This window comes from Oxyura jamaicensis, chromosome 22, assembly GCF_011077185.1.
Source record: "Oxyura jamaicensis isolate SHBP4307 breed ruddy duck chromosome 22, BPBGC_Ojam_1.0, whole genome shotgun sequence".
Lineage (NCBI taxonomy): Eukaryota > Metazoa > Chordata > Aves > Anseriformes > Anatidae > Oxyura > Oxyura jamaicensis.
Window position 1 is genome coordinate 195,634 of NC_048914.1, and position 24,482 is coordinate 220,115.

The window sequence follows — 24,482 nt, forward strand, 5'->3', positions numbered from 1 at the left end:
TACAAATATGGTTGAATTTTGTGTGCTCCTGTGTGGAGCCAGGACTTGGACTCCACCTAGAGTGAGACACGACCTAGAGTACTGTGTTCAGCTCTGGGGCCCCCAGGATCAGAAAGACATCAGAAAGACCTGTTGGAGTGTGTCCAGAGGAGAGCCACAACAGATGTTCAGAGCCTGTGAAGACAGGCTCAGAGAGTTGGGATTGTTCAACCTGTAGAAGAGGAAGACCTTTGAGCAGCATTCCAGTATGTAAAGGGGGCTAGGGCATGTACTGATAGGACAAGGAATAATGGTTTTAAACTAAAACATGTATATATTAAATACAAGGAAGAAAAACTCTTTCTTGTGTGGGTGGTGAGGCACTGGAACAGGTTGCCCAGAGAAGCTATGGATGCCCCACCCTTGGAAGTGTTCAAGGCCAGGCCGGATGGAGCCTTGGGCAACTTGGTCTAGTGATGTATGTCAGGGTTGGAATTAAATGATCTTTAAGGTTCTTTCCAACCCAAACCTCTCTACGATTCTATGACTTGATGATTGGTCCCTTCCAATTTGGGTTATTAAATGATTTTATGAAATAAAATCTAAATACACAGTGAAAATTAATGCTTCTGCTTCAATGATGCACAAAGTTAATCACTCATTATGTTTCCCATTCACAGCAGTATAATATGTTTGAAAAACTTCACAGGCAGACCTCCCCAGTGCTGTCCCCTATGCAAAATCAAACCTTTTCTTGTACAAAATCCAAGATATTCTTGAAGTCGAGGTCATCGTAATAGTGTCGAATGCCCTCTTGGATGTTGGAGTGGAATACTGCATTCATCTGGGGACAGAAAAAGCAAAATCACAGATCACATATGGAACAGACTATGTGAAAATATTACAAGCCATGAAAAAGATGCAGAGAAATCTTTCCACAGCAAGCTTTACCAGCTGTTACCAGAATAAGAATCTAACCCATATGATGTCACAACCCTGTTTCTTGGGGCAAAATTCATCATTTTAGAGCTCTCTCAGTTAGCAGCATCTCATAGCATTTCTGTTGCCTGCATGCTGCAATTGATCCGGCAAAGTGATCCTTTACTCATCTGACTTTTCCTATATGCTGCATATTAAATTGATTTTTTAGGGTGACTTCTTTGGGAGCTTCCTAAAGCCCTCAAATCCCATTCACTGACATAACCGTAACCCCTCACAGGCATTAGGAGTGGCTGTAATAGGCAAAATGTCCCGTGATAGCCAACTCCACCAGCTGTGTGGTGGTATTTCCCTCAGATGAGCTGTACACAGGAGCAGAGACCTCATAATAGCCCTCAGTCACTGCTAATCCCAACAAATCATCCAGCAATTCAATTGTGCCTGGAGAGGCAGCAGCACAACTGGCCTGGGTTCTCCCTGATGCTCTCTGTGCTGTATCTCTGAGGACACTTTGACACATCAGGCATTTCAAATTAAAGACTAACTGAATGAAAAATGTATTTCACAGATGAATGGAAAGCTTATTAGCGAGCTGGAAGCAGAGCCTCAAAATGTCTTACGCAAAGCCAAAGCACAGCACAGGTTTGCCATTTGGTTCCTGACAAAGCACCAGGCAGATATATTAATGAAAAAAAAGGGAACCTTTTCTGAGATATAAGCAGGGGGAAAGAAGGGGGAAGAAAACATTTTCTTCATAATTCACTCTGACATGCAAATTAGAGGTTGGGCAAACTGGGAACAGGAAGAAGAATATTGGGGAAAAAAATGAAGGCATATTGGAGTAGAAAACATAGCCTGCCAACAGCAAGAGATCAGGGAAGGGGAACTTAAAAAGCCTTTAAGAAATTGCTCATGTGGAAATTTATTAAAATGTTAATTTCTGTTTTTCCCACTGCTACAACCATCACAACAGACAATCCCTGAGCTTTACTGTTCCCTGCTTTTTTCCCCGAGGTATGCTCACCCTGCAATCTTGTCACCCTCCAAGAAGATATCAGTCTAGAGGGCAGTGTCTCAAATTAAATCTTGACTTCAAGTTTGGAGCTAAATGTTGCAGGATTAAATCATAAAGTTATGTTATGAGACATCTCCACTCACTTTGCTTCAAGGACACCAAACCAGTTATCTTCAATAAACTCAAAAAAAAAAAAAAAAAGCATATCAACAGGGTATATTTCAATATTAAATGGCTACAAGGCCATAAAATTAATTTCCAATTGCCCCCCCATCTTATTTAATACTAAATCCAATTAAATCTTTCTAACAAGTTTAATAAACAAACATTGTTGCAAATGCAGATTTGTGCCTCCTAACAATTTGAGGTCAAATGGATTCATTACTCGTATCTTTCTTTTCTCTCTCCTTCATTGTTTGATTTTTAATTGGGTTTTGATATTACCTGTTAAATTTAAATTAAGGGACAATTTACACACCAGTGGTTTTACTGTATCCTTGAGCTTAATCACAAAGCTGTGATCCCCTCTCTCTATGGATTCCATGCAACATGTCTGAAGCACAGGATGGTGCTAAACACCTGTACTGGTGGACAAAGGCAGATAGTGAGAGCAAAGCAGAGATTCCATGCCAATTTTCATGAAAATAAATCCAATGTGTGCCAGAACATATTGATTTTCTATACATGGGAAAGACTCAAGTGCTGATTTTCCTTAGAGAATCATGTCTCCCTGCTAGTGACCCAATACCCTTCATTTTCCCTTTTTTGGAGAGTTTTGGAGAGCTCTCAAAATCTGCTGGACAAAATTTGATGCAGCGTCCAAAAGGCAATGTCCTCCTCCTTTGCCTCTCTTCCACTTTGGGGCTCACCAAGTACCTAAAACCTCGAACTACCTGTAGCCCACCAACCTTTACAGGTTTGAAAGCATCAAGCTGTTTGTGCAAAAGAGAATTGATTTTTATAGTCCCTAAGTACATATTTCAGATGTTGCTCTCCTGGTCTGCACATTCTTTGAGCCAGCAGAAACTGAGATTTGATATTTAATCATTTGATCAATTACAATGGTAAAATAAAATTGAAAATGGCAGGGTTTCTTCAGCAGAATGTGGGCAGACAGAAAGGACATGCATTGCAAGTGTTCACCAATGTTACTAGGTTCATCTATAACTCAGTCCTGTCCTTGCAAATACAAACCAGCAGTTAACAAAAGTGAGGTGAGGAACTTAATGAGTCCTCTTGAAAAAAAAATAATAAAAAAAAAAAAAAGAAAAATAATTTTTGGCTGAATGGGAGCTGCCACTGTGGCAGGAGCTCTGGGTGGTGATGTAGGTCCACTGCAGCTCCACAGTGCAAGGCACAGCCCAAGAAGAGCAAGAAAAATGAGTCTTCCAGTTTCAGGACATACATGGACATATACTTGAGGTGAGAAGGAAATTTCCCCTGATGACATGCAGGGCTGCAGTATGCTGCCATGCTAAGCAAATGTGCAGCTCTCCAGCCTCCTGATTGCACTCACCTGGTTTTCAAAGATGATTTCAATGCATATCAGCAGCAGCTCCATGAGGAAGATCACTAGAAGAACCCAGAAGAACTGAAAAAAAAAAAAAAAAAAGAGGCTTAGCCCTGCTCCAAGCAAGGTTGTGCTGGCTACCAGCCAACTTTGAAGAGGGAGACCTGGAAACCACGAGGTGCTTAGAAACACTTAGAAATCAGACCATTTCATTACAATCGCTCTAGAGAGCTTAGAGAGCTGCAAATCTATTCTGTAGATCTGTGTCCTAAGTTTGCTCCCATGTAGAATGAGTGGCAGGAAGCAAGTATGAATTAAAAAAAATGAAACCAAATGCAATCTGGATGGCCAAATTCTGCATGGGGACATGGGTAAAACAGATGCAGTGGAGGCAATTGTTATCTCTGAGTGGATGTAGGTGTCCACAGAAAAGTCAACGCCTTTTGTGATGGAATGCCAGTGGTTATCTCAACACTGATGTTTCCAAGCCAGACATCAATGTAGGGTCAACCATCTCCAGAGTACAGGCAGTAATTCATATCTCTGCCAGAACTCATTGTGGCAACAAATTCAGGCTGGAAATCAATTTCCTGATGAAGCAAACAACTTAAACTAGGAGGTCTGGTATTCCTGCAGCCTACACCCATCAGTCTCGTAAAACTTCAGTCCCTATTTGAGATGTCTCATATGGGGTTGCATCCAACTTTGCAGAGGACAGACAGCAAAGCTTTGCTTGTCTCACATATGTCTCCCCAAGGCTAGATGGGAGACATCTAGACACAGAACGTCCATCTGTGACTTTGGATGCTCACCAGAAAAAGGGAGTTGGAAAGTTACCATGGTAACTAGCTAAAAATCTAAAAGCAAGTTAAAAAAAATAAAGTGGGGGGACGTAATTTATTACCATGACATTCACTTTGACCACTGGCTTATCAGCAGAGCCTGTTTACAAAGCACACCCAGAAATAATTTCCAAAGTTTGGCAAAAACCAAAGCAACACTGCAGCAGCACGCCACTTAATGTGCCAAATCCAGAAACGCAGGGGTTTTAATTAGTTGTCCCTGGCTGAGTTTTGCACCACGTTCACTTGCTAAGAGCCAACTAGTGTAATCCCACTGCAGAAGCAGCACCACTTTCATCACCATCTAAATCATTTTATCTTGACCAGATTTAACTGGGAAGGGAATCTCATAATTAAGGAATATAATTGACCAAGTACCCATTCTCTTGTAGTCAGAGACGATATGCAAGAAGTGCACACATCAATACTGATTTAATAAGAGGATGTTTCGGTAAGAAGCCCAAGGTGATGTGGCTGATAGTTTTACCAAACAGGGCATGTATAGATCATGCAATGCTACAGCAAGGTGGCAAGAAGTGAGACAGAGAGGAAATCACCTTTTGGAAACATTTTTCTGCTTTTTCAGTATTTTCAACTCCTGTTAAACTCTAAAAAGATGAGCACTGTGTACCCCATTTACCAGAAAAAAAAAAGAAAAAAAAAAGAAAAAAAAAAAAGGTGCAAACTCTTATCAATACTTCCACTGTGAGAAAAGAGAAAACTTTTTGATTTTGGGGCTGCTAACCAACCTCTTTCAGTGTTTTGGACATTGCATACTGATTTCTTTGTTCCGCACTCCATTTCCTATTGGTCTGTGTTTCTGCTGTACAGTTGGTCAAGTCAAGATATAAAAAGAAAGATTTATGTAATACAATTCAGCCTGCTCCATGCATATTGAAATCAAGGCTAATATTTAATATCCAGGAGTCTCATTTGGTTTAGAAACCAATGTGGGCATATTTTGTATATGTCCATGGGATGCTGGCTGTACCTGGCTATTGGAAGAATGACTGCTGTCAAATACCTCATCAGATAAGGTTCACACCAGAAAAAAATCACAGTTTCCAAGAGAAAACCTGAAGAAAGAGCATTGCTCAAAGTCTTTTTAAGTGGATCAAAAGTGCTAGCATTACTTGGGAAGACAGACATGGAAAGGGATAAGCTGGCTGAGGCTGACTGCAATTCCTTACAAGAGGTAAACTGCAAACCTGGGAAGTCACACAGGTGATGCCTAGCTCTCCCTGGACAATGTAATATGTAACCTTGCCTCCAGAAAGGACACAATTTCCCCTAATTTAAGGAGGATTTACAAGCATAGTGACTACAGCCCCAATCTCCAGTGTAAGCCTTGCAAAAGCACAGCCTGAATGATCACTGTCTGTTCTTATCCCAAATAATGGCTGAATGGAGCATGTGAACCCCCACTGGCTGCATAGACATAGCAGAACGTGGTGCTTTGCTTTTCCAAGGACTAGAGCAACCGCTGTTAACTGGAACACATGTAAGGCCAAAACTGCTGGCAACATCTGTGATTATCTCCTTAACAAGTACATTGCAGTCCTTGATGTCTGTCAGACTGCACATGGATAAATTAGCATTTTTTTTTCCTTAAAAAGACTCCAGCAGCATAAATTAAAGAACAAAAATCCACATCAAACAGCATTTAATCCTGCCTTGAGCTGCTGCAGGTTTGCAACAAGCTAAAGAAAAAAAAAAAAAAAAACATTTTTTTTTTTTATTAAAAAAATTTCCAAAGAAGCTGTTTTTCCCCCCATTCTTGCAAAAATATTCCCCGTGCACTGAAGCAATTGCACAGGGCAAGCAAGTGGCAACTATATTAATGGTTGGACTTGATGATCTTAAAGGTCTTTTCCAACCTAAGTGATTCTATGATTCTAATATGACCCTCCAGCCAGGCTTTGCTGCTGATGTTGCTGAAATGTGGGAAATACTGCAGTGAAGGGATGGGGAAGGTGCCTGAGGATCTCGCCCAGTTTGAAGCAAAACACAGCTTTCATGCAGAGAAAATAGCCAATAAAACCCTCAGCTGCTGATTCATCTTGCTCAAGATGGCTGGCATGGGCAAAAAATTCTCAGTTCTTAACAAATTAACACTTGCCACAGCCAATTCCATTTAAACAGCTCATCAATCTAAAAATCTCACAAAAAAATAATACTGCTTAATTTCGTCAAATACAAAAAGGTTCATCACCCCTTTTCCTGTGATCAGCAGAGCTCTGAGCTGCTCCTTTCCTCCTCTAACAGTCTCCAGCTCCATTTTGTTCATCATTAATCTCTCTGGAAGCCAAATCGAGAGTGGGAGGAGAGATCCCAGGGACCGTGCTCTGCATACTCACCCTGACCATCCCAGAGCAAAGGTGCTCCTCACACCCTTAGCCACCTATGAATTCTGACCTGAATTAACCCTAGCTTAAAGACAGGTCTCCTTCCAGTTTGGGGAACAACCTTATTCATTAGCATTATTTTGCATAAGCAACATATAGGCTGTCTGGTGCAGTCCCTTCCCATCCTCTCGAATGTTACCTCTGTATACCAGATAGAATGTCTTACTGCAAAGTTTATTCTCCCAGAAGCTTAAAAAAACACCTGAAATACCTAGTTGGCACATAGCAAACAATTCTAGACATGGGGTTTAGCTGATACAGGAGTGCAAACCTTGTGTTTCATTTCCAGACCATGAGCAGTATGCAGCTGCCTCAAATTTTCCAGTTTAAACATGTTCACGTGAGGCTGAAAGAATCACCATGAATTAGGGTGTGGGTAGGTACCATGGGAAGGTTGGATGCACTAGGTTGAATGATGAATAAGCTATTCAGGGATTTATTCAGGAGTCAGTCCATGCAAGGAGCCTGCAGCCACAGAGGGAAAGAACAGCTGCTATAAGATTGCTCTTAATGCTTCCTTAGCTATAGCCCTGCTATTCTCTGGTCCTATCTTGAGACCAAGACAGATGTTGCAGTGCACCAGGTTGAGCTACAACACACTCAGCCTCTCCCCCCCCCCAAAAAAAAAAAACAAACAAACAAACAGAAAATGAGTTTTCTTATGAATAGAGGTGGATACTGCTTCCTACAGCCCTGCCCATGCAGTTCCATGAGTGATGGCCCTCTGCAAATCTAACTTATTTCAGAGTTTGAGGGCTGAGCAATCAAATTTCACCTCTTTCCAAAGATGTATGTACCTGTTGCTTTCCCCCCCAATCAGAAAAAAATATTTCTATAGCACAATCAGCTCAATCCTCTAGAAAGCATCAGGCAATGCACTGCAAACTCCTATTACAGATCAAACCACTTGGATGCTATTAATATCATCTCAGACTTTGCAAAAAGAAAACTCCTGAGCTTCATCCAATGCTCACCAGCATCTCCTCATCACACAATGGGTAACATCAACTTTGAAGGATGCTAGGGCACCACTGACAGTTCTCTTTTGGCAGTGAAAATACAGCATAGGCTATAACTATTATTAAAAATAATAAATAAAAATATCATACTGAAAAGGATAGTTACTCTGAAGATGCTTGTTGGCATCTGGTCATGCCAACTCCAAACAATACTTCCACTGAAAGGTCCACATTGATTTTGTCATCTGGTGAAAGAGGTTTTTAACACGTTCTGGATAAAGGAGGTGTTCTGCAGTGCAGGTGGATAACATCCCAGAGCAATGACCCTGCAGTTCCTTCCACCTGTGAGAAACCAGAACCACAAATACCTGGTTGTCCATGTCCATAAATAATCCACACTTGAAGGATTTTTGGAAGGACTTTACAAAATCAGTATTTACTGGGCTTTCCAGAAGGTGTGAAGCCCCACTAATTCACTGCAAGGATCGCTGTTATTATTGTAATTACTAATTTATTTCTGCAATTAAAAAAAAAAAAAAAATCAAGCACCACATAAAGGAGTGCAACAGCTGGGAGTTTGCTGGTGATACTTAACATATTCAGCTTGGGAAGAGTAAAGTATGTGTTTTGTTGCTTGGAAAACCTTCCCAACCTGCTCCTAGAAAGACAGTGAATGGGGGGTCACAGCAAGAAATTCAACGTGAAAGTGCAAATAAATAATGTGACAAACACCTACAGGGCTCCAGCTCTCTCTTCTCTCCTGGAGCCAAACCTGAGCCAAATGAATGCCCATTTAAAGCAAGTTGCAGTGATTAAAAAGCCCCAGCCAAGAGGTGACTAACCCTTAATGGAGGAAATCAGCTACTACTGCTTGCAGAAAGCTCCTCTCACTGCTCTGGGGCTCCTATTTTGTCTCAGTCAAATTAATTACTATATGTGAAAAAAAAAATAGATACAAAGGAGAACAAATTAGATGCATAGAGACTTTTCTGACTGTATTTTTCTGGGATTTTGATGTTTGAGCAATTGTAGATCTGTCCCACGCATGAGAGGGCTACAGATGCTTAGTTCAGTTCATAGAGGAGCTCCTTAGGCAAACACAGACTGCAAAAGGCTACCTGTGAGGAGCATCGCTACCTGCCTGGCCCAAAGCCCTGTCACAGCAGATCCAGGCTCTGCTCCATTCACTCCAAGCATTTGCTCCAGAGCTAATGCAGTGCTCAGCTCCCCTAGCAATTCTGAACACTTGCTGCTGCACAAATGTCAGGTTTGCTCATTTACTGACCCCTCTGTGTAGAAAAGCAGAAAACACAAGAAAGTGATGGTTTTGTTTAGAGAGCTTCTAATCAGAGAACTCTATAATCAGCAGGCTTAACAAGAAAAAGAAATATATGCTTATCCCTAAGCAAACCTCTGTGGGAAAGAGTTTCTTACATTGCGTTCTTGAGAGGATCCTATTTGTGTGCTAATTACCAGAAATTTGCTTTTGGGAGATTTAAACCAGTACTGCTGGAACATGCTGATATTGACATCCAGATGAAACTCTTTGCTGCTGATGCAAGGAGCTGAGCCCCACAGGGCAGCAAGCCTCAGACCCAAGCAAGCAAAGAGAGACCATCAGGCTGCAAAGAGCAACTGGGGGTTTACAGTGATGCTTTGCACAAACCATCCTCCAATTAACATTCATCTACCTTGAAAGCAGAGAAAAGTGAATTGAAAAATGCCTGGTGACCTCCCTTGCACCAGCAAGGTAATAACTCATCCACACAACCCTGGATGAGTTCAGATGCAGTAATGTGGTTGCATTTCTCATGCAATGCTGTAACCAGGAGACTTTATTTATCAAGTTTTCCTCTTCACTCAGTGTGTAATATGGGCACTGCAGGCCCACCGACAACTGCCACCCCAGTGACCACATTGGTCTATTAGTTATAATGTCCTGAATTATAACACATGTGGTTTGGAGAATGTACACCTGACCTCCAAAACCTGCATCTTTTGAAATCAAAACCTGAAATCACTTCTCCAAAGTGAAGTGTCCTGGATCTTGTCCTCACTAACAAGGAGGGACTGGTTGAAGCTGTGAAGGTTGAAGGCAGCATTGGTTGCAGTGACCATGAGATGGTGGGGTTCAGGATCTCATGTGGCAGGAACAGAATACTGAGTAGAATCGCAACCCTGTTGGGCCCAGTAGGGCCAACTTTGGCCTTTTCAAGCAATTGTTAGGGGAAATCCTATGGGACAGGGTACTTGAAGGTAAAGGAGCCCAAGATAGTTGGTTAGCATTCAAGGACTGCTTCTTCCAAGCTCAAGACCAGAGCATCCCAACAGGTAGGAAGCCAAGAAGGAGAGCCAGGAGACCTGCATGGTTAAACAGGGAACTGCTGGGAAAACTCAAGTGGAAGAGGAGTGTCTACAGATCATGGAAGGATGGGCTGGCCACTTTGGAGGAATATAAGGCTGTTGTCAGTGGATATAGGGAGGCAACTAGGAAAGCTAAGGCCTCCTCAGAATTAAACCTTGCAAGCAGGGTCAAGAACAACAGAAAGGGCTTCTTCAAATACATTGCAGATAAAACTAACACTAGAGGCAATGTAGGCCCACTGATGAATGAGGTGGGTGCCCTGGTGACAGAAAATAAAGAGAAGGCAGAGTTACTGAATGCTTTCTTTGTCTCTGTCTATGATGCTGGAGGCTGTCCCTGTATCCCTGTGGCCCCAGAGGAAGTCAGGATAAAGGAGGGGTTTGCCTCTGTTGATGAGGCCCGGATTAAGGATCAATTAAGCAATTTGGACATAAATCCATGGGTCCTGATGGGATACACCTGCAGATGCTGAGGGACCTGGTTGAAGTCATTGCTAGGCCACTCTCCATCATCTTTGGTATGTCGTGGGCATCAGGAGAGGTGCCTGAGGACTAGAGGAAAGCAAATGTCACTCCAGTCTTCAAAAAGGGCAAGAAGGAGGACCCAGGTAACTATAGACCGGTCAACCTTACCTCCATCCCTGGTAAGGTGATGGAACAACTTGTCCTTGGCTCTGTCTCTAGTCATATCAAGAATAAGGGTCATTAGAGCAGGCAACATGGCTTCACCAGGGGGAAATCATGCTTAACCAACCTGATAGCCTTTTATGAAGACATAAACGGATGGATAGATGATGGTAAAGCAGTGGATGTGTCTATCTTGATTTCAGTAAAGCATTTGACACTGTCTCCCGCAGCATCCTCACAGCTAAACTGAGGTAGTATGGTCTGGACGATCAGGTAGTGAGGTGGACTGTGAACTGCCTGAAGGAAAGAAGCCAGAGGGTTGTGGTCAATGGGATGGAGTCGAGTTGGAGGCCTGTATCTAGTGGAGTCCCTCAAAGGTCAGTACTGGGACCAGTACTATTTGATATAGTCATCAACTTGAATGAGGGAATGGAGTGCACCATCAGCAAGTTTGCTGATGACACTGAACAGGGAGGAGTCAAATCAAGTATCTGAGTGGGTTAAGTGCAAGCAATGCCCCTGGAAACACTAGTTCTTTAAATAGTTTCACACAATGTTTCCAGGCATGGAAGAAAACTAAGTGAAAGGTGCTACTTACTCATATTTTTTAAATCCTCTGGCTTAAAACTGATTTTAAGTTGTTGCTCTTGGGTAATAATTAGGGCTAGTGATGGGGCAGAGGGATGTTCTGCACAGCTCTGCTGTAACATAGGTTTTCTGTGTAATTTTTGTCCCTTTATCCATGCAATTGGGAACAAAACCAGCTGCTTGGACCAGTTCAGACCTCAAAGTGCTCCTCCACACGTGTTCTTCTGATTGCTTTCATTCAGAAATGGCAAGGGCCCCAAAGCTTCAAATCACTGTCCTCAAGGTGAAATTTGTCTTGCTGGGAGAAGGACACTTCTCCATTCATACAATAGCTCTGTGATTGCCACCCGTTTCCCCACAGCTGTATTTGCTCCCCTCTCCAAACCTGCCAAATATGACATTTTCTAGCATTACATGTGCAATCAGAAGCTGTAGAAAAGGCACACTTCAAGCTCTGCTTGGGAAGTCATGTCACGGGTTGACCTTGAGAGAAAAAAATATAAGAATTGCAAATAAAACGAATGGCAAAGCTGCTGGTGGTTGCAAGAGTTTGCTTTTCACATCTTGGCATTACTGTCTTCTGGAAACAGCAGTACAGCCAAATACATATATATATATATATATATACACATATATATGCATATATATGTATATGCATATATATAACTTCCAAAAGGCCAAAAGAGTTGGTGCAGTGGTCTATCTCTCATTTTCACAGACCAGGAGGAACCCAAGAAGCTCACCAAACAGACACACACATAAAAGGCAAAGCTGGTTTTCTTGTCCAACCTGGACCCTTATCTCTTTCCTGTTTTACATAAAACCAATGCAACTCTGCAGAAACTGCCCCTGCAAATTCAGGGGTTCAGTAACTTTTTGGAAGGCAAAACATACATGAGATGAATACGTGGGAACCAAGCACCCCGGCAAGAGTTGCTGAGTATGATACACGTTTTTGTCAAGACGTCTAGAAACACTATGAAGAAGAGACAATTTGAATGTATTCAAGTGCAAAAACTGCATGGAGCAGCCTGTTCCATAGTGTTTCCAGATCTTAAACCAAATTAATCCAGCTCCCCCCTCCTCCCCCCCCCCTCCCTGGCCATCTAGTTGAGTAAGAGAAATACTTATTTTACAATCCATTTGTTAAATCACCCTGAACTTCCTGAAAACAGAGGCAAGCTGTCTTCATCAGACAATTTACAGTTATTCAAGCCTTGTCAATTTTAATGGTGTGCAAACAGCAACTTAAAACTTGATTCCCAAGCAGAAGCTCCTAGCCCACCTATTAAGTACAGGTCTTTGTAACACCAATTACTTCTATCAGCAGCTAAAATCCCTAGGTCTTGCCTGTAATTTTTCTAATATACTTGAGCTGAGAACTGCAAGCAGGCGGAGGCTTTATTGAATAGTCTGTGCTCTGGATATTAGAGAAGTAATTAAAGAAGTGATAATGTGGCTTACACATGGGTAAGAGGTGTGTGCATATTTATGGCAATTACGGGTAATGTCTTGAGAGAATAAGATAAGAATAGATGAATACCAAAATCTAATTTCAGCTGTAGTAATCTTGCAGGGGGGATATTAGAATAATACATCAAGAATCAGAGTTACGAGTTTGGTGGCTTTCATAACTGTTTTGCCCAAGAGAAACATTGGTACAGTTTTGTCCATGAGGCTGAGAAAAACGATAATCCTTTTAATAGCAGTATATGACTAGGATGAATGAGGATTTAACAAGTATGTACACACCCACACCTACACTTAAAATACTTTATAAAATTGGTTATTAATGTCAAGTGTTAGTTGATGGATTTTTGTAGGGCACTGACCTGTTTTGGGCTACTGGGATAAAGTGCACTTCATCTCAGAAAGACTGCTGTCATGTTCTCTTCTTTGTACTGATGCCTGTCAAAATGAATATATCCATTGGGGAAACAGTGTTTCAGCTCAAAGACTGTGAATTAAGCTGGATCCATTATTAGAAATACCACTTCCCCTGTCTGCTGCTAGAAAATAGGTAATGAATGTGTGGCAATCTGCAGCCAAATATAAGTGACCAAGAAGCCCAGAGTACCTTGGAAAAATAAAAACACAATGTATTTTGACACACGAGACCAGCATCCCCTTTCTTGTAACCTATCAAAAAGGGACACAAAGGTTTTTGTGCTTGATGACTTGCACATGTATTGTTTTATTTATTCCACATGGCAGGCGTGAAGCTGGTTATATCTACAGGGAGAAAAAAAAAAAATCCAAATAAGCAGGATTATTTATTTTTCTCAGCTATGCCCATCACAGAATTGATTTGACTGACAACCTGTGAAATGCAGTTAATCAGCTTGGGTTTCTGTTGCCCTGGGTTGCCATGAGGATGAGATTTCTTACCCTCTGATGTGTCAATTTTCCACTTCCAAAGCCAGCCAAATAAAAAGAATATTAGTGATGAATCCTAAGTATTAGCACGGAAAGGAAAATATTATGAAAAAATTGATGTGATTATCCTTCTTTGGAAATAATCCTAGATAGAATGAATACAATACTGTATAGCTTTAAAGGTAGACAGAGGAAAAAGAGGTATAGTTCTCTACAGGTGACATAACTTCAGTTTTGGCAGAAAAATATCATCTGGGCTTATGTCGTGAAGAAACATGGAGCTCTTCAAGTTGCTTTTATGGACAGCAAAAAGGTGGTTATATACTAGAGATATATTTCAGTCCAGGCAAATGCCCACTGGGATAACTCAGAACACAGAAAGAAAAAAGTCAGTTGATAGAGAAATTGTTTGTTTGTTTGCTTGCTTGTTTATCGAGCTATCAGGGTTATTTAAATACCACAAGCGTCACCTGGACAGGACTTCTCTGACCTCTCATTTAGAGACTTCTCCAAAAACTCACAGTCAGGAGATAGCTTATTCTGAGCTCTTGAATGGACCAGGTGGTATCACACCTCAGCAGAGCACAGTTTTGATCCTAGTCACCTTCTTAAATGCAATGCAAACAACATGCTATCACAGGTGGCATGGAACAAGATGTATTGGAAAGCAATAATAATTTCATCCAGTAATGCAGGAGCAAAGATAATATTGTCTTTCTGATCTGGGCTCTCATCTGTGTTAGTTCAAAATGCAAGCCAACTGTATGAAGTTCAACAAGGCCAAGTGCCGGGTCCTGCACCTGGGGCCCAACAACCCCAACCAGTGTTACAGGATGGGAGATGAGTGGCTGGAAAGCTGTCTGGCAGAGAAGGACATGGGAGTATTGGTTGATAGTCGGCTGAATATGAGCCAGCAGTGTGCTCAGGTGGCCAAGAAGGCCAACAGCATCCTGGCTTGCATAATAAACAGTGTGGCCAGCAGGGCCAGGGAAGTGATCGTCCCCCTGTATTCAGCTCTGGTGAGGCCACACCTCGAGTACTGTGTTCAGTTTTGGGCCCCTCACTACAAGAAGGACATGGAGGTGCTCAAGCGAGTCCAGAGGAGGGCTACGAAGCTGATGAGGGGTCTGGAGAACAAGTCTTACGAGGAGCAGCTGAGGGAGCTGGGACTGTTCAGACTGGAGGAGGCTCAGGGTTGACCTCATCGCACTCTACAGGTACCTTAAAGGAGACTGTAGCGAGGTGGCGGTTGGTCTATTTTCCCACATGCCTGGTGACAGGATGAGGGGGAATGGGCTAAAGTTGTGCCAGGGGAGGTTTAGGCTGGATATTAGGCAGAACTTCTTTACGGAAAGGGTTGTTAGTCATTGGAATAAGCTGTCCAGGGAAGTCGTTGAGTCACCATCCCTGGAGGTCTTTAAAAGATGTTTAGATGTAGAGCTTAGTTATATGGTTTATTGGAGGACTTGTTAGTGTTAGGTCAGAGGTTGGACTCGGTGATCTTGGAGGTCTCTTCCAACCTAGATGATTCTGTGTGTATGAAATGCTTAGCAATTTTTAAAGGAATATTGCAAGCCAGTGGAAGTGAGAGCTAGCTAACTACCCTGTGTTTGATTCTAATACACCAATCAAGTCAAACTAGTAGGAGAGGAAGGTATTATATGAACCATTAGCATGCAAGGCATTCATGTGCCAGCAGGAAGGCTCTGTGGACTGGCACAGATTATTCATCTGAAAGCAACTTCATCACTAAGGGAGTGTCAGTCACAGCTGTAGAACCAACAGAGCTAGCACTGAGCTTCTCACCGGTTATCAGCCCTGGCTGAGCATGACGGAGGAGCTTTGCCAGTGGCCTATAATTCAGTTTATAAACCCCTTCAGTCTCATGCTTCTCACTGGAGGCACAGGTGTCACCCCAAGAGCGAAGGGGAGAACAGGCAGTTGGATGCTGCTATTCTGACACAACCCTTGGGAAACAGGTTAGGAGTGAACAGTTTTGCAGCAGTGTCCTAGATTTCTTTCAGTTTGGCTTCAAAGGCCATTTTCCTCTCTACTAATACTTCCATGGAAAAGGAAACAAAGCTACTTTCTATTGGCATCATTGCAACTAAAATAAAGTTAAGCAGAGCCTTCCCTCCACCAGAGACAGGATCTGAGCCCTAAAATAATTCACTTGTCGCCCCAGGTGGAAGGCAGCAATGCCTCCTGCAGATGCTGGGAAGCATTCATCTGAGGATAATTGGGTGTTGGCTCTGCAATTTATATATATTCTCTCCCTGTTACTCCTCTACTGGCTCCACGGCTGAGCTAAAAACATCAAGCAGCACCTAAAGCCAGTAAGGGGCACACACTTCCAGTAACTGATGGTGGTGACTCATTAGGATACATTAATTTTCCTCCTTGAAATCATCCAGAAAGCCCGGTGGTGGCATCAGCCTTACCGTCTTTAGCAGTGTCCGGTTGTCCCTGAGGCTCCCCACCATGCCGACAAAGGAGACGCAGAACATGGTGAAGCCCAGCAGAAGCAGGACAATGGCTGGAGCGAGGAAGATTCCTTCTAAGGTTTTGTGCTTCTGCCTCTCCACTTCAGCATAAATCCCGATGCAAAGGATCATGAGGCCAAGGATCTGGAAGGGAAGTATGAGATGGGCATCAGGTGCCAATGGGAAAAAGCAGAGGATTTGAGGGAAAGGTGAAGGTGTCCAGCATACAGCTAGACAAATACATGTTATAAAGGGTGAACAACTGGCTGACAGGTTGGGCTGAAAGGGTAAATGGGGTTACATTGGGCTGATGTCTAATGGGGACTAATGGGGTTCCCCAGGGCTCCAGTTTGGGGCCACCTCTCTTAAATGTTTTATACAAGACCTGGATGCAGGACTGGAATGCATGCTAGGTAAACTGGCAGCTGATACTAAATTAGGAGGAGTTGCTGACTCCCTTGAGGGCAGAGAGGCCTTGCAGAGAGATCTTGACAAATTGGAGGGCTAGGCAATCACCAACCGCGGGAAGTTTAACAAGAGCAAGTGCTGGATTCTGCACCTGGACAGGGCTACCCTGGCTATACGTACAGACTGGGGGAGGAGGCTGGAGAGCAGCCCCCCAGAGAGGGATCTGGGGGTTCTTGTTGACGGCAAGTTGAACATGAGCCAGCAGTGTGCCCTGGCAGCCAAACGGGCTGACCGTACCCTGGGCTGCTTCAGGCACAGCACTGCCAGCCGCTCAAGGGAAGTGGCTGTCCCGCTCTGCTCTGTGCTGGTGAGGCCTCACCTCAAGCACCATGCACAGTTTGGGGCACCACAGTAAAAGAAGGACATAAAACTATGAGAGAGCATCCAAAGGAAGGCAACAAAAATGGTGTAAAGTCTAGAGGAGAAGATGTAGGAGGAGTGGCTGAGGTCACTTGATTTTTTCAGCCCGGAGAAGAGGAGAGGCTGGTACTGAGTTGACACCTGGAAAGTTCAGTGAGGAAAGTGAGGAACATCCTGAGTGATTTTCATACTGCTTTTTGCAGCTCTCCCCACACCAAATATCAGTGGAAAACTCCTTCAGGAAAGATGCTGGCTGCAGGTACCCATGTTCGAAATGCTGTACTGCCAAAGAGGAGAAAACCTCCTTTTCTTGTTCCTTTTCCATTGCTTTCACCTTTATAAGGGGCTACATTGCTCCTAATGAGTTTGCTCAAAGCCTTCCTGCTAATTTGCACTGACAATTCAATCCATAATTTTCTCACACAATCTATACTCTTTTGGGGAGATTATTTATTTTCTTCTCTACTTGGGTAGGACACTATTTGTGGAGAGTTATTGTAGCTAGTTTATCTCCATCCACCGCTATCCACTTCCAAACTACATCTCTTCTATGGAGGAACTGAAATTTCTCAAAAAATCAAGCTTAGACCTGTGATATTTTACAAACTGTTAGCGATTTGAAACTAAACAAATAGGCTATTTCTGATAACTGCCTTTTAATCACACTTTTATCTTTATCCTCTATTTTAAGCATCAGCTCAGTGAGTTGGGATTAGGCTTGATTTAATGTTTCTCTCTAAAACTGCGACCCAGCAAATACACTTGGATTTGAAGGTAGGGGGTAGATATTAACACACATCATGCATCTCCTGCTAATAATCCCCAATGTCCCTCCTGTGTGCCAATCAGAAACATTCTCTCCATTTTAATTAATGATATGTGATGTGAATGAAGGAAGAGATTTTGGAAAGTACATGAAGGAAACCTGGAAGTGAGGCTGAGGGCTGGAGACTCGGGATGATGAAGCATCTTGCACAGGCTGGGCTTCACCTGCTACCAAGGGAGCAAAACCAAGGAGATTTTTCAGGATGCAGTGCTTAAAAATAGCTTTTCCTGGGCTGGAAAGATCCTCAAAACATTTAAAGCATGTAGCATGCAGGTGGCTGTGCTGGCCCTTCCTCCCAGCATCACTGCAGCCCCAGACCCTGCTCTGAGTGCCCAGACAGTGCTGTGCACACCTCAAACTCTTCCATTCCCCGGGACTACCAAGCAAATTGGAAGAAGCAAAGTTGGCAAATCCTATCTTGATCTGCTTGATTTTTTAGCTTTCTCTGCTCAACTCCTAGTTTAAGAAGTCACCCAGCACTTTGCAGACTGCTTGGCTTAGGGTTATCACTGTAGGCTGGACCCCAGCCCATCTCCACACCCTGCCTGCTAAAAAGCACCCTCAAATTTTAAAAAGTGAATTTCTGCCACTCAAAGCACCTTCAAGTACAAGAAAGGACCTCACAGAGCAACACATACCCCAAGGAAGGGAGTGGATGTATGGGTATGTCTCCCACCAAAGGGAGATTGCAAAGGAAATCTCACTGGGCTTGTCTGGGGGGAGGGGGGGGAGGAGGGGAGAGGGGATGTTATTGCCATACAAATTCAGTCAAAGCAAACATTTTTGATTTCTAGTGTCACTACCACTGTCTACTACCCACACTCTGTGGCATGGTAAGGCACAGAATAAAGCCTGCCGGTAAAATCTCTGTAGTTTTATTATGATCCCAATGATCACCTTAATGCAACGCAAACACCAGGATAGTCAGCAGCTGGTAATTACAAGTGCTCTGCAATGCATCCAAGAGAAAAAGCAAATCTGCACTTGCTCTGTAATGATAGGATGATTACCCCATTTCTAAATACTAACCATGCGATCAAACCGTCACTGCAGGGAAAGACAGTGCTCCAACTAATAGCAAAGAAATGAGCTGAGGGCTGTGGGGTCCTGAGAGGGAGCAAAGCTAAGGGGAGTTTGGTGAAAATCTCACTGATTGAGGGGTCATTTATAGCCCTTGGAGGTCACTAATGCCAAGAAATGGGATGAAAGGACATTAATGCACAGACAAGGTAAAACACAGCTCTGATGATGCTGGCAGTGCTCAGGAGTGCCACATGGGAAGCATGACCTTGCAGCTAATCCACAGGTGGTACAGGGAGTTTGCAAAGCTGTCTCTGAGCCATGGATTCTCTGGTGTTGCTTCTACATCCTCGTATGACTGCTTTTGCAAAGAGGCAACTAACCAATGCTAACCAGAAACACACATGGTTCTACCCTCTCCTAAAAATCCCATTACTACCTAAGAGGTGCCACATTCTCCTTTTCCAAGAGTCAAAAGACCTGAGTAATGGGAGACACTCTCAGCCACAGGCAGAACAAACAGGTCCCAAAAATCCCAGGGGATGTAAACTTGGCCCTTGGCAGCACAACCTCAAAGCCTGCCAAGGGCCAAGCAGCAGACATGGCTCATTCCAGGGCAGGCAGCATTAATTTGATGAGTCAATGCTAATGCCAGGAAGTAATTTCTGCTTATTTGGGAACACGAAAAAGTCATGACGATGGTGGCTTCAAGCCCATGCAGACCCAGGCGGACAGATATGTGAGTCAGAGCACTGGTCCATAGAGGAGAGGAGGGAATAAGGCATCACTCTGCTCTCCATCCAGCTGAACACAGGTGCAAAACTTGACGTAAAACTCCAAATCTTGTTCTCCAGATACCTGGCTCACAATTAAATCATTTTTTCCAGTTTTTGAAGACCTGTCAGCCTTCAAATTAGCAGGACACTTCTTTTCCTCTTTGAAAAGTCAAAATGTTTTGCCATAATGTAAAGGTGAGAAGACATGATAAAGAAAGTACTGAGTACTTTTAATCATTAAAGGATAGAATCATGGGATTAATAATATTGTGGTTAATTATGTCATATAATGCCTAACTGCTGATAGTATGTAGGATTGTAAAAAATATGCTTTTATGATGGCCAATTAAAATAGCAGTTTTTAAAAGTATGGAAAAAGTAATATGAAAAAAACATATTTTTTTTAAAATCAATTTATACTCAGCTGAATCCTTGACAACATTTTCCTTGCAGAATGTGGGAAAGTTACTCATGAAACAGAAGATATTACTAAAACGGAAATGTTAAATGCAAAACTTTCCTGTGCTGTTGGATTATTCCAGCAATCTCAGTTTAGGGGACAAAGAGTTTGAAAACAAGCCTTTGGCACCAAGCAATTTTCCTTTTCTAAGTCAGGTCACAAACAGAGCTGCTCCAACAAGCAAAAAGGGTGATAAATTGTATTAAATTTGCCTGGATAAAACCAGCAAGGAGAGCTGTGACATGCTGGCTGTTGCACACCTTCTGTTTCTTGCCTTGTAAACATGAACATCCAATGCACAGCAGAGGCACTGCACAAAAAATAAAAGTCATAGCTATCTGCAGGATAGCAGATGTCTTTTTTATTTTTATTTTTATTTTTTTTCTCCTTTTCTTGGGGCACCAACCAGCAGTTTGGGAGATGATGAGACCTTCAAGAGAGAAAATGTTATGGGCTACAGTGATGCCAGCTGTGATTTGTGGTACGCGGCAATAAGCTGCTGGTCCAATCTGTGATGCTCAAACCTCTGGGCAATTTGCTCCATGTGTGGTTTAGAACCACTCTCAGAGTTATCCCACCCTTCTTTACTGTTTTTTCCACCTATAAATATTTGCTTTCATTACAGGGAAGTGCTGGAAAGGATCCAGTGGTGTTATTCTCTCTGTTCAACCAATTTGTGCAGGCTGGGACATCCAATGCTAGGAAGCTGTGATGCATCTCACCCCAAACCTCTTCAATCCTTCCCAGTGAATCACATCTTTTTTTTTTCTTTTTTTTTTTTTTCCCCATGGGGGTTAAATTTTCAAGGCATGCAAGAAGTTTCTGTACAATAATTATTATCAAGTGAATATGGCTGCAGTGAAGCCTGGCTCCAGTCACCTCTGGTTACTGCGACTGAACAGTCCAGGAGAGCCACTGAATTAATACAAAGGTGACGTGCAAATGAGGCCAGAAGTAGGTCAGGGGAATGAAAAGGACGCCAGAGCCATGCAATCCATATGGACTCAGTGTTCAACATACATGTACAAGTACCACCCCAGGACAAAAATGAGCAAATACATCCCTCTAGGCTGAAGCCAGACTGGGTAAGAGCCAAACAAAATAGCCTTTTTTTGCCAGTCTGCAGGGAATTATGGAGTTTCTGCTTGCTCATGGATGAACACACATCCTGAGCTCTGCAAAATGCCCCTGTCCCATAGCGTGCCCAGCAATCCATCAGCATCTGGCATCATGACTGTGCTCATGCATCCCCTTATTAATCTGCATTTGCAAAGTGCAGCCAAGACCTAGATTCAAACTTACTGGAAGAAAAAAAAAATGCACCCCTTCCCTCATCCCCATGCTGCTTAAAGGCATTTTTAGGAAACCACAAACTGAGCAAGACTCAGACTTTTAGAGAAAACAAAAACATGGTAACAGGTTTTCCCAGAGCTTAACTTTGCAACAAAAATCACAGAATCACAGAATCACAGAATAATCTAGGTTAGAAGAGACCTCCAAGATCACCGAGTCCAACCTCTGATCTAATGCTAACAAGTCCTCCAATAAACCATATAACTAAGCTCTACATCTAAACATCTTTTAAAGACCTCCAGGGATGGTGACTCAACGACTTCCCTGGACAGCTTATTCCAATGACTAACAACCCTTTCCGTAAAGAGGTTTTTCCTAATATCCAACCTAACCCTCCCCTGGCGCAATGTTAGCCCATTCCCCCTCATCCAGTCACCAGGCACGTGGGAAAATAGACCAACCGCCACCTCGCTACAGTCTCCTTTCAGGCACCTGTAGAGTGCGATAAGGTCGCCCCTGAGCCTCCTTTTCTCCAGTCTGAACAGTCCCAGCTCCCTCAGCTGCTCCTCGTAAGACTTGTTCTCCAGACCCTTCACCAGCTTCGTAGCCTCAGCTTCTGGACTCGCTTGAGCACCTCCATGTCCTTCTTGTAGTGAGGGGCCCAAAACTGAACATAGCACTCGAGGTGTGGCCTCACCAGAGCTGAATACAGGTGGACAATCACTTCCCTGGACCTGCTGGCCACGCTGTTTCTTATACAAGCCAGGAATATTGCACTATCCCTTACAAAAAACTCCAGGCAGCTTCACTCAAGCCAGAGGCACAAAAGCTTTATAAATTCCAGGTTTCTGTCTCTCACTGGGTGCAGCAGGAGTCCCATAGGGGTTCTGGATGCGCTCAAGAGATCTTTGGTATCTCTTTTCCCATCAGGAGCCTTCCTGCCCCAAAGGCCTCAAGAATCTGAGGAGATATTCTGCAAAAGAAAAGCCTTTTTTGTTTGTTTGTTTTGTTTTGTTTTGTATTGTTTTGTTTTGTTCTCATTCATGCCCTGAGGCAGACACAAGTTTGTTTTGGTGTGGTGAGATGACACACTTCACCATCCCCAGCTAGCAAGGATGAGTGTTGCTCTCCAAGAATCTCATTGATAATAATAAAATAAAATAAAATAAAATAAAATAAAATAAAACAAAACAAAACAAAATGGGAAAAAAAGCATTTTCAAACTTTGCTTGTAACCCTGTTTTCTGTTCAGCCTGCCTGGGAACACCACAGATATTTGTGCAATCAATTGTACCAATTAAATATGCATACCACTGTACACACCCAGCCTGCAGCAGTGCATGGGGCAAATATGATTAATTAGATGTCAGGAGGAGATACCTGTAAATATTATGGACTGCATTATGTAAGATTAACCCAGGGAAGGTGCTAAGTTCACATCCAATCTGTTAACTGTGGATGCACTGTCCCTAATGGAAGAGGAATTTCCTGCCAGCTTCCCTGGCCCTGACATGGCTTGCACCCTCCCAGGTGCCAGGGAGGCTTCACCCTAATCATATCTGCATCAAAACTGCTTAAAAACAAGTGTATTTTTTTCCTCCAAAAATGAATTGCGTGGCCAAATACCCACAACTGCCACATCCATGCTAATGGGCATTGCTGGCTGCTTCTATGCTCAGCTTCAGCCTCATCCCTATCAAACCACATAACGGTAACAGCTGAGATGGGCAATGCTGTTGTCCAATAACTTCTTGCACCATAAAAATGTTCAATTTCCATTAAATTTCCACGTTTGTGATCCACCTGTCTTGAAACTCAGCTTGCAGCCATAGGGGATTTGCAGGAGCAGCTCTGGGGATGGACAGTCTGAGGATGATGGTATTAAATCCACCAAAACCTGAAGTTTCAGCCAGTATTGCCCTTTTTGGATCCAGCTAGTTCAAAGCACAAGGGACTTTGCAACACGCATAGCACCAGATTTTACCACAGGGATCTGAAAGAGTAAATTTTGACACTGGAAAGTCAAATCGAAACCATGGGGGTGGCACCATGGGGCCGATGCCAGGAAGGACAGCAAAGCAAACCCGAGCACCTACCGAAAACAGAGTAGCGTACGTGGACAGAGCAAATTTGACGCTGTAGTAATAGAGGAGGGAGTTTCGGCACTCAGAAGCTTGTGCCATCCCTGCAGCTCCGGCTGGGGGGGTTGCTCGCTGCTTGCCAGCCCCTCCCTGCCCCGGCTGCCTTCCACCACCGCCCGAGGAGCGCGGACATGCACCGCACCGTTCCGTGCGCAGCCAGCCTTGAACTTAAACTGCTTCCGCCTGGCAGGAACCCAGCGTGAAAGAGGGAAGGCAGAAGAAGCATGAGCAGCTGGCGTTAACCCTTGACTGCCTTTGCTGCTTGGCTTTCTTGCCGAGATCGACTGCAAACCTCTGTTCAAGCAGGTTTACTTCAAAACGTGTTCCAAAAATCGGTGTCTGAGTAGATCTGTAGATATTTTTTTTTTACAGCAAATGTGTTGCAGTCAGGGCTTCTTGTCCTTCCCATAGTGCTGGAAGAGCCCAGTGCTATCCTGCAGTGAGAAACCCCAACACCCAGTGAAAGGCTGAGCAGGAGACATTTCAGGAGATGCACTTAATTAAGAGTGACATTTAAGAGAACAATTCATGACAAAACTTGGCTTTATGCTAGGTTTTACAAGTAGTTTCAGGGTGACTCTCATCCCCACTGAATCACAGGCAAACCTGAAATCTCTGATACAATAAATCAGGCCAGAATGCTGCAAGCACGTTGTAGACTTGTTCTCAGCATCATTTCCCCATCAGCCAGGTAAATAACCACCTATATTCCACAAGTGGAAAATTATGTAATATAACTCTTTTCTAAAAATCAGGTTTGTGCAGCATGGATTGGCAAAGTGATAAAACTCTCAGATTACTTCTATATGACAACATTTACCGGAGAATTTTCTGTCTGATGCACTCCAGAAAGGAGAGTTTTTTTTATACAGTGCTGATTTTCACTGTTACTCAGACCTTTGGCTCTGGGGAACTCTCATGTGCCTCAGAAATGATTTTTTTTTCTCCTTGAAAAAATAAAATAAAATCATTTGCACACCTGCAAAAGCAGTGTCAAGATCCTCTCCACACTCCTTGCACAGCATTTTCCCTAGCAAGCTGTACACCCTTA

The 24,482-nt window shown here is 43.2% G+C and overlaps 1 protein-coding gene and 1 long non-coding RNA gene across 2 annotated transcripts in view; both read right to left on the reverse strand.

Moving 5' to 3' along the window:
• SLC4A5 (solute carrier family 4 member 5) overlaps positions 1 to 23,746 on the reverse strand; it is an 88,335-nt gene extending 64,589 nt beyond the window's left edge. Inside the window, exons 1-4 of the mRNA XM_035345004.1 lie at positions 23,387 to 23,746; positions 16,046 to 16,231; positions 3,450 to 3,524; positions 728 to 823 (exon numbers count right to left, since the gene is read on the reverse strand). Of these exons, the coding sequence (XP_035200895.1) occupies positions 728 to 823; positions 3,450 to 3,524; positions 16,046 to 16,231; positions 23,387 to 23,473 (444 nt within the window). The 5' untranslated portion in view covers positions 23,474 to 23,746. The remainder of the gene's footprint in view (positions 1 to 727; positions 824 to 3,449; positions 3,525 to 16,045; positions 16,232 to 23,386) is intronic.
• LOC118177366 lies at positions 17,717 to 19,719 on the reverse strand. The gene is made up of 2 exons (XR_004755768.1): positions 19,242 to 19,719; positions 17,717 to 18,301 (listed from the first exon to the last, which is right to left on the reverse strand). It is a non-coding gene; the product is annotated as an uncharacterized LOC118177366 (long non-coding RNA).
• Positions 23,747 to 24,482: the final 736 nt, after the last annotated feature.